The 15,087-nt window shown below is 39.3% G+C and overlaps 1 protein-coding gene across 1 annotated transcript in view; it reads left to right on the forward strand.

Annotated features, from left to right (window-relative positions):
• Window positions 1–15,087, forward strand: part of iqsec3a (IQ motif and Sec7 domain ArfGEF 3a) — a 65,188-nt gene that overhangs the window by 13,182 nt on the left and 36,919 nt on the right. The window contains exons 3-4 of the mRNA XM_053649945.1: window positions 6,680–6,841; window positions 11,617–11,739. Of these exons, the coding sequence (XP_053505920.1) occupies window positions 6,680–6,841; window positions 11,617–11,739 (285 nt within the window). The remainder of the gene's footprint in view (window positions 1–6,679; window positions 6,842–11,616; window positions 11,740–15,087) is intronic.

Here is a 15,087-nt window from a genome sequence, read left to right on the forward strand (position 1 = left end):
AACATAAGAATACTGTTGAGTATGTACCTGAGCATTAATGGTATAAACAAGCATGTTATTAGCCCATTAGCAGCCCTATGGTAAGGCACAGATGCAGTGGATAATTATAGATGTAGGCATTGATTGAAGAAATGGTTTGTTTGTGGAGAAACACTGAGAATCCTTAAATGCAAATTGAAGTAAGGCAGCAGTGATTTGGATAACTAGTGCACTGCAGTTTTTCATTGTATGGGACATTTGGCCAGCCCTGTCACCCCCCTGAGCCTCAGCTCTCAATCAACTCTGGTCTGACCTAAGGTCGGTGAGAGACAGCAATTCCCTGTTCGATTTCTCATTAGTCATTCTATTAAAGTCGGGCAGTAATCTCACCGTGGTAATTAAAAGTTATCCCGCCTGGTCTGGAAACAGCCATCAAGAGAGCTGAAAAGTTTCAAGATGACATGGCACTTTGTCTTTCTCCCAGGGGCCTTATTTCTAGATCTCTAAGCTCCAAGTAGAATTTTCTGCTCATTCGACTCCCACTCCTGCATCCAAAAACATGCAGTTCCTACATTTTAATGAATGCTCTTTGTGCTGGAAGTAATCCGTGGTGTATCAGCCTCACAAGGGACGGCAGCATGAGTCTTAGAGGGCAGGCTGACTCATGTGGCTTGAAGTAAGAATTACTCTGGCATTGCCATCTGTATGCCAGAGACAGACACTGTTTTGTCATTGATGAACAACTCATGCCCTACCTCTGTGTTTTCTGCAGGTTTGTTTTGCAGCTTATCAAGGAATTTTGGATGTAATGTAATTTCATTCATCAATTAATTTCCTATTCGAATCCTCTATCACATAGCAAGTTATACAAAAATATGAAATCTTTTCGAAATTTTTCGTATTTTTGTGTGCTGTGTGCTGTGTGCTGTTATACTGGTGTCACAGAAAGGTTTACTTATCTGCACAGAGCCGGTGTGGATGCAGGTTCTCGTTCTAATCCAGCAGGAGCCACACCTGATTCCAGCTGTTTAATCAGTTGAGCTTGGCTTTCAATAGACTCAAGTGTGGCTTCTGCTTGGTTGGAATGAAAACCTGTGCCATTTCCAGATAAGATTGGACACACCTGGTCTAATAGAAAAAAGCTAAATAAGATGTCTAATAAATCTATCTTGGTTACCATAGATCTATGCAATAAATAAATAAATAAATAAATAACTTGTAGGGAGGAATAAACAGATGGACTCATTGTTATGATGTCATAAAAGTGCTGAGCTTTTCATTGGTTGGTGGGTACTGTTGAACCTGGGGTTTCTTCAAAGCTGATAACATCGGGACCGTGATGGGTTGGTTAAAATTAGGAGGACATACTGATTAAGCAAACACACAGACAGGGATGTGGAGTGTGAGAACACAACCAATTGGACATCTAACATATGGAAACTCTGCAATGCCAAGTAGTAGCTCACCATTGAAGGTTCAACTGGTCAGCTCTATGCTTGTCTCTTTTTGGATAAAAGTGTCATACTGTATACAGTACATGATTAAATACAGTAGAAGGAGTTCCTTTTGAAAATCCCTTTCTATCATTTTAGACATTAAAATGCAGTGTTGGTGGTTGTAAGAAGCTGTCAAGATCACTGTGTGTTTGTGAGCAATGCCAAGTTGTACCACACTGCACACCACATGTGGGTAGAATAATATGCCTTGCTTAATGGCTATTTTGCAGCAGTTTTTCCAGCATGGCGGTGAGCAGTAAAAACTAAAGAGGCACAGTAAAAAGGACATATGGTTATGGTTGAAATGCCCTCTAAACGATCCTTCTGTCACTTCTGCATTGCTTGAACTGTGCACATTCCTGACAAAGCACTTTTGCAGCTTTAGAAACAAACAGGGCAAAGTTAACTTTATCTCTCTTACCCATTTTACATTTTTTTTTTTTTGTTTCATGCACTGCTGAAGATAAGCAGGAGCCACATAATCAAAGCGAGCTGATATGATAAAGGGAGACAGAAAGAGAGAGAGACAAGCAGAAGGAGAGGGAATGAGAGTGAGGGAGACAGAGTCTCATTAGTTCCAGTACTTTATTTCTTCAGTCTAATACCTGGGCCAGACTTCAGCTGCATCTGAAGCAGGTGTGTGTGTGTGTGTGTCTGTGTGTGTGTGTGTGAGTGTGAGTGTATTTGAGTTTGATGGCTGAGACAACAATCAGGGATTAGGGAAGTCAATAGGGTAGCCTGGTGCTCTTCCTTGTATTAGCTAATTAAGAATGAGCAGTTTGCAAAGGGATGGATGAAGAATGTGTTGGGTTGGATGCGTGTGTTTGGGTGTGTGTGTGTGTGTGTGTCCATAGATGTCTGAGTCAGAGGATGTCTACGGATGAAAAACTGCCAGGATGGTATGCAGTGTCTTGTTCTCCAGCTTACAATTTCAGCCAATGTACAAGAAGCACAGAGATATTTTATTCCCCTAAACCTAGCAAAAACTGCAAGAGGCAGCCAGGACAGGTGAAGACAAGGTGCATGCACTGCACATGTTCTTGTGTTAGAGGAGAGTGATTTCCAGTAAAATATTCCTGTGGAAAATATCCAAAAGTGTTTTTCACTAGTATATAAAAAAAGTTTGACTACAAGATTGTCTATTGGGAAATACTAGAAAAACAATAGAAAACACAATCTGGCAACTTGCTTTAAGTTGAAAAGTGCATTTTTTTTTTAAACTTCCACTGGAGCTTCTCTGAGTGTGTCTCTTTCTGTACTGTATGTGTGTGTGTCTCAAATGTAGATGTTCCCAGGCGCTAGCTCTGAATAAAACATGAGTGCAAGAGCAGAGGTGGATAGGCAGAGACAGGAATGAGGTAGAAGAGGAAAGGTAGAAAGAGTCTAAATATGTGTGAGAAAACAGGAGAGTGTGAAAAGGTGGACAAGCTTCATTAGCAAAGTGAATGAGGAAATGAAGAACAGTATAGAAGATGTAGATCACAGAGAAAAGCCTTATTAGCACATAGCATTGGGCACTTCTCCTTAAGAATGACAATAGTCAAAGGGTCAAAGGAGCTGTATGTGGCTGGTCCCTACGAGGAAAACTGCTTTTTGTCCAAAGTCAGGCAGAACACAATCCACACTAAGTACTAAGCATTTAATCGTTATGCCCTTAAAGTCCCAGTTTATTATTCAGTTATCTTAAAAGCGTACAAATCAGTAATTATTTTGAATGATTTAGTAGTTACGAAATGAAACGAACAGAAAAAAGTATGTTGTTACAAGAGAATAAATTTCTTTACTCTTCGCTGGGTTCTGGGGTCCTTCCTGAAAACAAATACAAAATGTTAAGAGTGCTTAAGAAGAAGATGAATATAAAACAAATGCAAACTCTGACTTCTTTTTACTGAATTATAACCAGGCTGGCAATATGACTCTCGATGTATTTGACTGGTGTAAAAAAACAAGAAGCTGTTTTCTGGGATTGAATTGATCTCTCTGTTCATAAACTGTCAGCGCATGCCCATCAACTTGTGCCTCTGGCAGGTCTCGGCTTGTAAAAAGCCATTTTATGTAATAGAGAGACGGAAAGTGAGATTGCGGTATACAAGATGAGTGCCCAGTAGAAGGTCTGATGGAGGGCTGTAGAAATCCATCAACTTGTGTCCAGCACAAGGACGTAAATCACATGCCATCTCTTGAAAACATAGCCTGAATTAGATTACTGATAAGACATATATTAATGCAGAACTGAGATGTGTGTCACACTGTGTGTGTATGTCCTTTTTAATGAAAGATGGCTGAAACAAGATGTCCGTTAGCACAATACGAAGTCTGGAGATTTCTTGCTCTTTTTCCATCCCCTCTCTCTCTCTCTCTCTCTCTCTCTCTCTCTCTCTCTCTCTCTTTCCTTATAGTGGTCAGTTCGGCTGTAATCTCTCGTCCAAAATATACTATATGTCCAAAAGCATGTGGACACCTGACCATCACATCCCCTGTGTGGTTCTTCCCCAAACTGTTGCCACAAAGTTGGAAGCCCATATTTGTATAGAATATTTTTGTATGTTGTAGCATTACAATTTCCCTTCACTGGAACTAAGAGGCGCAGACCTGTTCCAGCATATGAATGCCCTTGTGCATAAAACGAGCTCAATGAAGACCTGATTTGCTAAGTAGGCTGGAGTAGAAGAACTCGAGTGGCCAGCACAGAGCCCTGACCTCAACTCCATGGAACACCTTTGGGATGAACTGGAACAACGACTGCAAACAAGGTCTTCTTGTCCAACATGAGTCTCCAAGCTCACTAATGCTCTTGTAGTTGAATGAGCACAAATCCCTACAGCCATGATCCAAAGTGTAGTGGGATGTCTTCCCAGAAAACATGGAAGGTGGTATAGCATCAAAGGTGGGACTGTCTACATACTTTTGGCCGTATATTGTGTAGCTGCTGTATACAAACGCAGGCCTCATTTGTTAAAGCAACACAGGTACTGGTACAAGATAATAGTTGAAGAAGATTTCTTAATGTTGTTTGGACTGCACCACATGGATTAAACTTACATCTGTGAATGCCAAGTCAATACACATTCAGGGAGAATCCAAGGCTGCATCCTAAACTACTTATCATATCACTGTGACTCACAAATACTGAGTACCTGGTGAAAGAGAAAAAAACTACTGATTGCTCCACTGTAATCGAAACCTATAGAGCTTGTGTATGATTGGCTGACAGCTCTCTATTCTGCCAAATGCTAGCCCACAGTCAGTGTGAAGAAAAATGGATATATGCCTTTTTTTAAAGCAGTAAATGGGTTTAAACTGAAACATTAACATTCTCTGATGCTGAGCAAGAAAAGAAGGTGTGTAAATGTCTATATGAGTTCCAGTTTAGGTGAACATGATATGAGCAGAGCATAAGGAAAGATAATGTACTTTGCATGGCTCTGTAGCAGCTAAACCCATTCAGTGATAGCTTAGCTGTGCCTCCCCTTGGCTAGCAACACCAAACTAGACTAGTTAGAAAAGTTTTATATTTAATCGGTCTGGTAGTCCTACAAACAGTGACAACACCTAAGGCAAGTTTTATGATAAATCCAACTTTTTCTGATCATGTCATACGTTGATGCACGTTAAAATTACTGAAAGCACTACGAGTTTCACTTTGTAGTGTATTTTTGTAGGTTTGATATGTTTGGAAAGTAACATGAAAGTAAATTAGTAATCTGATTACTTTTTACATGCAGTAATCAGTAACGTAATCAGATTACAATTTTAAAGTAGTCATTAGTAATCTGTAGTGGATTACTTTTTTTGAGTAACTTACCCAACACTGGTCACTTCCTACAAGTTTATTTTTATTACACAATTTGCACTCGCTATGAAATGTATTATCTAATCTGCTCCAGCCCACCAAAAACATTACATGAGACAAAAACAAAGAGCAAAAATATACACACCAAGGTGAGCACACGGTTCTGCCCACTCACTCTTGCATGATATCACAGAGTTTAAAAAAACAAAATACAGGCTATTATACCTGTAAAAACACTTCCTGTTGGTCACTACAGTCTATAGTGAGTATTCTAGCTGAACAATGTCACAACTGAGTAATGATACAAATTGCACAATGAGGACAAGTCAGATGTCACTAGCTTCCACCCAATTATAGAACAAAGTAAGAAAAAAAATCTGTTACTCCTGAAGTCATTTTCTTTTAGAAGAAGCCTTTATTTGTTACATATACATTACAGCACAGTGAAATTCTTTTCTTCGCATATCCCAGCTTGTTAGGAAGTTGGGATCAGAGAGCAGGATCAGCCATGATATGGCACCCCTGGAGCAGGGAGGGTTAAGGGCCTTGCTCAAGGGCCCAACAGTGGCAGCTCGGGCTTGAACCCCCTGACGCTCTGATCTGTAACCCAGAGCCTTAACTGTTGAGCCACCACTGCAGGACTGCAATATCATATTGACTCTTTCACTCACAGACTCCTGTTTTCCTTTTTTTTTCTCTTATTCTTTTTCTCCCCGATTGGTTGCCTGTTACGATTTCTTTTATGCCTGAAGTTGGCCATGTTGTATCTGAGTTGGTGTATAACGCATGCATACAAATTTCATACCATTTGTGATCTGACACCCTGGCACAGTGCTGACTGTGAGTTTAAAAAAAAAAAACAGTTTTGTCAGGACAACTCACAGCAGCTCAAGTACATCCTATTATAGGTTTGGGTACCCCACATTCATTAACCATGTTTTTGTTGGTTTTGCAGCTGCAACTGTAGCTTTAAGAGAGGGAGTCAGATGAGGTAGAAGTGCTGCATCATGGCTGGAAGTCACGCTCTGAGAGAGCAAAAGAAATGTGTTATGACAGCTAGAGATTCAACAGCTAATACACTTTACTGAATGGAGAGATAAAACCCAAATATGAGATGCTTTTTAAAAGAGGGCTATCTGTCTGCAATGAGCTTTTTTCCCCCCTAATCGTTCCTAATTAGGCTAATGAATTGGTTGCAGCTACATAGCAATGCATGTGCAGATTATATCCTGTGTTTGTCCTCAATCATTTTCATTCTATCCATCAATGTATATCACTGTATATTAGTCAATATTGTCTATCACAGTATATTATTGTCACTCTGTTTGCCTCCAGATGTTTTATGTGATGCTAGATATAAAATGCTTGGTGCAATTAAGAATAATTGTGTACATTTCTTTTTCTTGAACAGAAATCCAGATAAAGGCCTCCAGTTTCTCATCTCACGAGGTTTCATTCCTGACACACCCATAGGCGTGGCACACTTCCTGCTGCAGAGGAAGGGCCTGAGCCGCCAGATGATTGGCGAGTTCCTCGGAAACAGCAAGAAGCCTTTCAACAGAGATGTCCTGGAGTGAGTGGTTAAAATACAACAATTGTACAGCAAGAATATGAAAAAAGAAGTGAAGGAGAGAGGGAAGGAGAGAATCTTTAGAGATCTGAAAGCCCTACTGGTTTTGAAGCAGCAGGGCAGGTTGGTAAAAACAGAAATAGTACAAAAAAGCCAGCTGAAAGAGTGTAAAAGAGAAGAAAAAATGAACGTGTGTGTATTTCACACATAGAGGAGAGAGAGAATATTGCCTCAGTGAACTGGGGATGTGCATTTAGCTTTGTTTTTTTTTTTCTTCTTCTTCTCAGTGGCTTTAGAGAATGATGGCATCTTTTAATGAGATCTCCTCGAGCAGCAGCTGAGCCCCTGCATTCAAAGTCTGTAAAGAGACGCACAGGGAATGATATCCCACTGCCGTGTGTGTGTGTGTGTGTGTAAATTTATTTGACCTTGTGGGGACTTTTGGCTGGTCCCCGTGAGGAAAAGGGTCAGATTTAGTTGTAGACAAAGCATTGATTAGCTGCATTAATAATATATGAGATGTGAGTGTAAGGTCCTCACAAGAATTGTATGACAAACGTGTGTGTGCGTCTGTGTGTGGGTGTGTGTGAGTGTGTGTGTGTGTGTGTGTGTGTAAGATTTATTATGGCTGGGTCTGTCCATGCTGCTGCTGCATCTTGCAGGACTAATTTGGAAGGTTGAAGGTTGTGAGGGGTCATATAGCCAGTGCAGGCAGGAGTTGGGAAAGAAAGAAAGACTGAGGAGAAAGCTGAATAAATAGCCTAATAATTATTATTAAATAGTATTTTTTTTAAAGCTGTCTTTCTCATTATCTGTTAAACGGTTACTTATTAGTATTACACAGTTGTTTAATAATTAGCCTCCTCAGAGTAACCTTGTTACTCTAGCAGTCAGAGCAAAGGCAGGCAACATCTGTTTCCAACCAGCAGGATTGCATAAAACAAACAATAATTATGTGTGCAGCTGGAGGAACATTCACAGTTACATTAGGGTTGCCTGCTGGCTATGATCAATGAAATATCCATTTGTAGTGAATCAATTGTTGAAAAATAAATACAAGACATTACTGGTAGCTAAGAAGAGATTTGAGATTGGTAAATCTGGAAACTTTACAGTGGAGGTAGGACGATGTACAAATTCAGTATTGTGCAGGAATGGAATGGCACCAGACCCTTTCCTCAAAGTAGATGTGCGTGGGACTGTTTTCTTAATTCCATTCCTACCCACAATCAAAACGCCTGCTTCTGCAGAAAGTTTGACCAATCTCGAACGTTAATGATGTTATTATTGTTTGCACCTGTCCAGAATATTTTCAGATGAACTAAGCTGGTTCTGTTTGTAAAAATATGAACAACATAGTCGTTTAATTCACCAAAACCCTGACCAGGATTAAGCAGATACTGATGCTGAATGAATGGAAGCAGTAAATGTGCCATGAGCAGCAGATACAGTATGCCTCATGTTAATCCTGCATCTTCCCAATTCGTATCTTCTCACCCACTCCAACCTGCATGAAAGTAAAAAACCCTCGCTTCCCTAGTAACTTTTTTTTGTTGAACCCTGCGGGATTCCGGTCCCAGTGCACACCTTTACCTCAAAGTCTATACATATAAATCAGCCTATGCGCCGCTATTATGACAGCTGTGAATAAAATTAGATACAGAAGCAATTCCATGAGGTTAGCTATGAGACCAAATAACAGACAGAGGAATTGTACTAGCATGCGCTCTCATACGACAGAGCTTGATTTCAGAGTGGGCTGATTTAGAATCTTTTAGGTTATGCTCTACCACAACTGAAACTATTCAAGACTGGAAAAGACCTCAGCAACATTTGTATGTGTCCCATGGAATTAAGACCCTGATTTTTCAAAGAGACTCTTACATACAGAGGCTGACCCTCAGCACACATATTGAGTCCCTATCTGTCTGTCTGTCTGTCTTCAGAATCCAGAGTCCTTGGTGTTTAAAACCCCATTAAAGTGACTGACATGGAGATGAGATTCCTGGGGGGGTATGCATAACCTGGTTTCACTCCACTGGGTAAAGTGCTCCTTGCCATCTGGCCACAGTGATATGCTTTTCAGCTACACTCAGAGGAGCAGTGCATGGCTATTTAGGGCTCTTGGTGTGATACAGGCTTACAGTACTGGTGCGCTGCAGGCCCAGAGAGAGGATAAGCAACCTGCAGATGGGAGTTTTCTGACAGTGATAGTCATGGGAGGGATAAACCGTAATGATATAATGATATGTATGAAAATGCTCAGCAAATGAGATGTGAGTGTGCAGTAGGCCTGTGCATTGGTGATGGTTTATTGATTTACTGTGGTAACAGCTCCCAGTGATGGTAAAAACAAGTGTACTGTTCATTTATGGATTTATGTGATGCAAATGATGGCAAGTATTCTCACACAGGAACTTAACTGGGTCTATACTGGGTGAAGATTGCTGTGCTGATTGAAAGCTCTAGGAAGGTTGGGGCATTGTGTGCCATTGAGGTAGCCAGATATGATGCCTAACCTACACAAAAAGCATCGTAAATGATTTTAAGCAGCGTAGGTTATGTGAAGCACATTGCCACCAGTATATTAAGACGTTTTAAATTACTGTTTAAAAAAAAAAATCAAATACAGGAATATTTCAATACATCTATACACAGCTTGTGCCATCTTTATGGCTTTTAAAGAGTATCAGTAACAGAGAGTATAGGATGGCAGAACTGAACAAGATCGGTTATTGAAATTTGGCACAAAGGTGCTGTGAATTTTACACAAAGGTATTCACGAGTGTGGCGCAATGAAACGAGCTTGCAGAGAAGCTTTTGTTTGTGAGAGTACTTCAGTTCACCAAGCACTGAGACACACACACATCTTTTCCCCAGGGTCTACACTTTGCTTGCATATCAAGTTTGTGTTACTACCCAATCTAGGTCGAGCCGCAACATACAATAAAATAACGGCTTGGTGAGACCAGGATTGAGTTTGCTTTGTGTTTATTATCTCTCTCTCTCTCTCTCTCTCTCTCTCTCTCTCTCTCTCTCTCTCTCTCTCTCTTTTTAGTGGTTTAAACTTCGGAAGCTGACCAGGCCAAGATAATAAACAAAATTTCTCTCTAACTATACAAAACGGAACTAAATAACCTAACAAGAAAGAAAACAAAAATACATTTCCTTCCTTCACTCCCTAGCTAACCCAAAACCAAGAGAAAACAAATTAACATAAATGCCACTGACTTCCTACTAACCATAATTAACAGTGCACTATTTACAAAGGGGATTTACAAAATATAATTTTAGCAATATTGTGAAATATTCAGGAACGGTTTATTTACATGTACATTCATAGCCCCTGAAGTGCTGTCTTGCAGGACACCAACTCATGAGCGTCAAGACAGCTGCCTTCTGTTTCGGACACACCTTTGGTCTGTCGTAGTGGCATACTACTCATTTCTGTGTGTGCACGTATGCTGAGTCAGTCTGCCCGTCTGCTGTACTCATTTTAAAATCAGAGCCAGATCTGCCTGTCACATCATTTGCATTCACATCACAGCAAATAGTGCTCCATCTGGAAGACTGTGTACTCCTGAGCACTGTTCTCAGCATATTCTGATGTCTACACACACATACACACGTATGCTGGCCTGAAAAAACCCTTTCAAATGGTGAAATTTTGACATTTTCTGCTGTATATAATTTTTTTGAAAAGAATTTAAAAAGGCTACAGGCTTCTTTAACAATAAGTTAAGTGTTAGAGAAAATACGTTAAAAAATTCCACAAAATTCCAAATTCCACTCCACACGACTGTTAAGAAAGAGCTTGACATTTACTGTCTCAGGAAATCACACTTAAATAGCAAATGTTTTAGACAAGTTTTCAACATGTGTTTTCTAGGAGGCAAGTCCTGGAACATGATGACCTGTGTACGTTGGACTGAAGCTCTGTGTCTGTACAGTATATGCAGAATACGGCCTCAACTAAGCTGGCTCAAGTGTGCTTCTCACTACTAAATGATACTCAGCAAATTCTCAGCATCATTATTATATAATATAATAAAACAGGAAAGTGAGGTTAGGAAGAATTCATCTCTCAGTTCTAAGTGATTAATCTCTTTTTAAATATTCTCTCGCTCTCTGATATTAGTAAATCATAGATGCAGTGCATAAATAATTGTACAGTGGTATATTTGTGTTATTTTGGCTCTGTTCTCAAGCACATTGAATTGAAATGAAAGAGTGAGTATGGGGTTAAAGATTAGAGTTATACTATTAGTCAGGAATAGTCGTGCTATTCTAGTCTTCAGGGCATATTTATGGGTGTCTTTCACATTATGGGGAACTGTAACCCTTTGGATATGATACTGTCTATGTGTACTCCTTCTCTCTCTCTCTCTCTCTCTCTCTGTGTGTGTGTGTGTGTGTCTTTCAGGAATACCAATAATTTTATAGAAAATCTTAGGAGAGATACCTTACCTGACATCACTTTTTCTTGTTTTTCCTCTCAGTTGTTTCCTTCTTGTCTTAATATTCAAAGGTATCAATACGGGAGGCCTTTTGCTCACCTTCAATTTCAATTTATTTATCTAACACTTTTAACAACAGCCACGTTCATAAATCCCTAATGAGAAAGCAGAAAGTGATAAGTATTAGGACGAAGCCGAAGAGGAAAATACTAATCAAGAGGACCCATCCTCCTCTGCTTACCATTAACGCTGTACTGCTTACTTTTCTTTAACTCTGCTTCAGTCCCTCTTTCAGGATCTTTCTTTCTTTCTGCTCTGTAGTTGTGTGGTAGATGAAATGGATTTCTCTGGGATGGAGCTGGACGAGGCTCTGAGAAAGTTCCAGGCTCACATCCGTGTTCAGGGAGAGGCCCAGAAAGTGGAGCGGCTCATAGAAGCATTCAGGTGAGAACACGTGCGCGCATACACACACACACACACACACACACATACAGTAGTACTGCCCTATCACAGGTGGCGCACTTGATACAGCATGAAACTCACCCTACAATCAGCAGCCAGAAAACACAATTTATATTTATAACAGGTGGTGTTTCAGATACAGTACATGCAGTTGAAACACAAAATGCAATATTGGTAGCACCATTTACCCAATTAACAATACAGCAACTTCCAAACACTTGGACATGTCAGCAAACAAATGGAACAGTAGCAACATGTCAATTGACTTGTGTCTATATAGCATCAGAGAAATAGGAAATGGAGACTTCACATGATCTGATTTACATCATAGTTTTGTATTAGCTACTGATCTGCATGCTAGCAAGCAGGCAAATTATCCTGCCACTATGTTAAATTCAATGAGATTTTATTTGTATAGTGTCTATTTTCATAATAGGCATCATCACAAACAGCTTTACAGAAATATGCATGTAGGTTTAGATCCCTACTGAGCAAGCCAGAAGTGACAGTGGCAAGGAAAAACTACCTGAGACAACATGAGGAAAAAACCTTGAGAGGAACCAGACCTAAAAGAGAACCCATCCCCATATAAATCATTATTCTTATAAAACTTTATGCTATGAAATCAGTACTAAGTGTGTTGAAAGGGTGTTCATTATGATGATATTGTGAAGTACTGTAAGAGTCCTGGAATGGACATAGGATAGTCTTTAGGTGCAAGCTATATACTTAACAAGGTACAGAGGAAAATATAACAACATCTTAATATTTGGTACAATTATACTTTAGAAATCAATGAGATAGTATCATTGATTTTGTAAATTTACTTTTGTAATATATTTTGCTATGTTTAAGATTACGTATCAAGAAATACAGATTTTGCTGTATTTTTGTGCATCTCTGATTACATAGTGATAATCAAAATATTTCACTTAACTTAAATAGTTTAAAATGTATTCTGTAATGTGTTTAATCCCATGCAAGGTTGGCTTCATAAGCTGCAGAGTAACAAGCCTTATGGTGTCCATTATATTTACCTGAAAAGTAAGAAACAGCCTAGACTAGCAAAATGCTAAGAGATTTTTCACGTCTGTAGAATACGTCATTACTGTAATGAATTAAGTCTTGTGCGGATGCACATGCAGTTAAGGGTTTTATGAAAAGGAAATTGGCAAACAAATCCAAAAACGAGAAACTCAGGCATGTTCAAAAACAGGCAAAGGGCCAGGAGAAGGGTAAATGGCCATAGAGAAGGCAAGGCAAGGCAAAGCACAAACGAGAGACTAGGAACAAGATCAAAACTGGAAACGAGAACGCATACTTGGTATTCAGCAAACACTTAATACTTCTCGCCTAACAAGGACACACGAGGGGTTTAAAAAGCAAGGGTGTAACACAAAACAGCTGTGATTAATGAGAACGCGTGAGGGAGACATCCAGTAACATAACAGGGGTGGAGACATGACATAAACCATAACAAATACACGTGTAATACGTAAACAAAGTCACTGAACCCGGAAGAGCACGCTGTTGTGCCTCGAGCTTCAGGGAGCGCTGCGTGCTCCACCGCCTTGCGCAAGGGGAAATCGTGACAGTTACACTCACCTCTACTGCTGTAATTAAAGGTGATCTCTTTAACATGCCAAAAATGAATTATTAAGAGATCTAACACATATGGTATAGGTGTCAAAGCCCTGACTTTTAACTTAAGACATTTTCATGAGCATTATTGTGTTATTTTATGAATATCACATCCCTATTTTGTGTTTTAGACAAGGATAGAGATTTACTGAAATGGGTCTGACTGCAGAGCATCCTCTCTTTCTAAGTTAGAATGTCAATGCATTAAACAAGGTTTGCACAGTACAAATTTCAGCACAGTTTTGCTGTCACAGCAAATAAAACACACTGTAAAAGAATTCTTTGGTCTTCAGAGCACATCATGTGAAATCCTCACCCGCAGCAGATTTAGTGCCATTGAGAACAAATGGCATACATTTTTTATTAAAATAACGGAGTGTGACCTCTTTCATGACGTGCAATCTAAAATACTTAAGCTACAGATTTATTCTCGAATGTATAAATAGCTAAACAGCAACAAAATATGCTAATGAATGGGGGGATATCCTTAATAACTCAAGCTCACTTGAGAAGAATGCTTCTTGTTATGTAAACCCAGTTGTTGTTGTTTTTGCCTGAGCCTGGATCATGCTGATTGATCAATAACATAAACAGGATGTTGTAGTTTTCTATAATCACAGGTCTGTCATTAGAGTATCTTAATCATATAATATAATATGTTATCGAATTTGACTAAGATTTTATGGAGATCATTTTAACAATGTAATGAATAATCTTAAAAGATTGATGAAATCACATAATGTAAATCTGGCTTTACTTGCTTAAGGATGTCTACATATGGACACAAAGTCACACCTCATGCCATGGAAGCCACGCCCACTAAAAAATCCACTTTTATTTCCATATATGAACACAATGACGCAAACTTTTTTACTGTATAAATTCAAGCCCCTTGGTTTTACTTATTGGGTGGTAATTAAGTGAACGTTGGACTTGAACCAATGTTGCGGTTTGTGTGCATCAGCAGGCTTGTTACTATTCAGTCAGTTGTCAAAATTAAATTACTTAAAGAAATTAGTACAAAACGCTTGAATGAGTGTCCTTATTTAGTCATCATGGCACAAATTTTGTGTTTTCAGCCGTTAGATAGGCCTAGTTAACCTTTTTGTTTTGTTTAATTCTGGAAACCACAGTGACATCTGCGAGCCTGTAGTGCTTCATTTTAGCATGTTTGGTGCTGGTTTATAAATAACTATGATTGCATAACATAACCCAGTCTGTCTCTGCCTTCCTCGCCCACTGCTACCTTTGCTATTTTGCCAAATCCTTCCTAAAAACATGAGGAGGGATAGAGCATGGCAGAGAGAGATGAATAAATGGATCTGAGGAGAAAAGCAGCAACGCTCAAAGCAGCTGGTCTCTTAATGAAAGAGGGAATAAATGAGTTAGTGGGACTGCCAGCGTTTCATATTTCTCATTACCATGAAACCAAAGAACAAAGCTAAGCAACCTTTTTTGTGATGAATGAACTATACAACTGAGTTAAATCATCAATATCATACATAATACAATAAAATCTCAATAAAATCTCTCTGTTCAGCTGACATCGATGCGCAAAATGTAAGTGTGTATATGTACATGTATACTCACTGGCTTGCAGAGATGTAGATATCAAACATCTTGTTCAGTATGCACAGGCCTTGGGGGGGGAACTCGTACCTGGAAGTGCTGATTTATTACTATGAAATT

This window comes from Ictalurus furcatus, chromosome 19, assembly GCF_023375685.1.
Source record: "Ictalurus furcatus strain D&B chromosome 19, Billie_1.0, whole genome shotgun sequence".
NCBI lineage: Eukaryota > Metazoa > Chordata > Actinopteri > Siluriformes > Ictaluridae > Ictalurus > Ictalurus furcatus.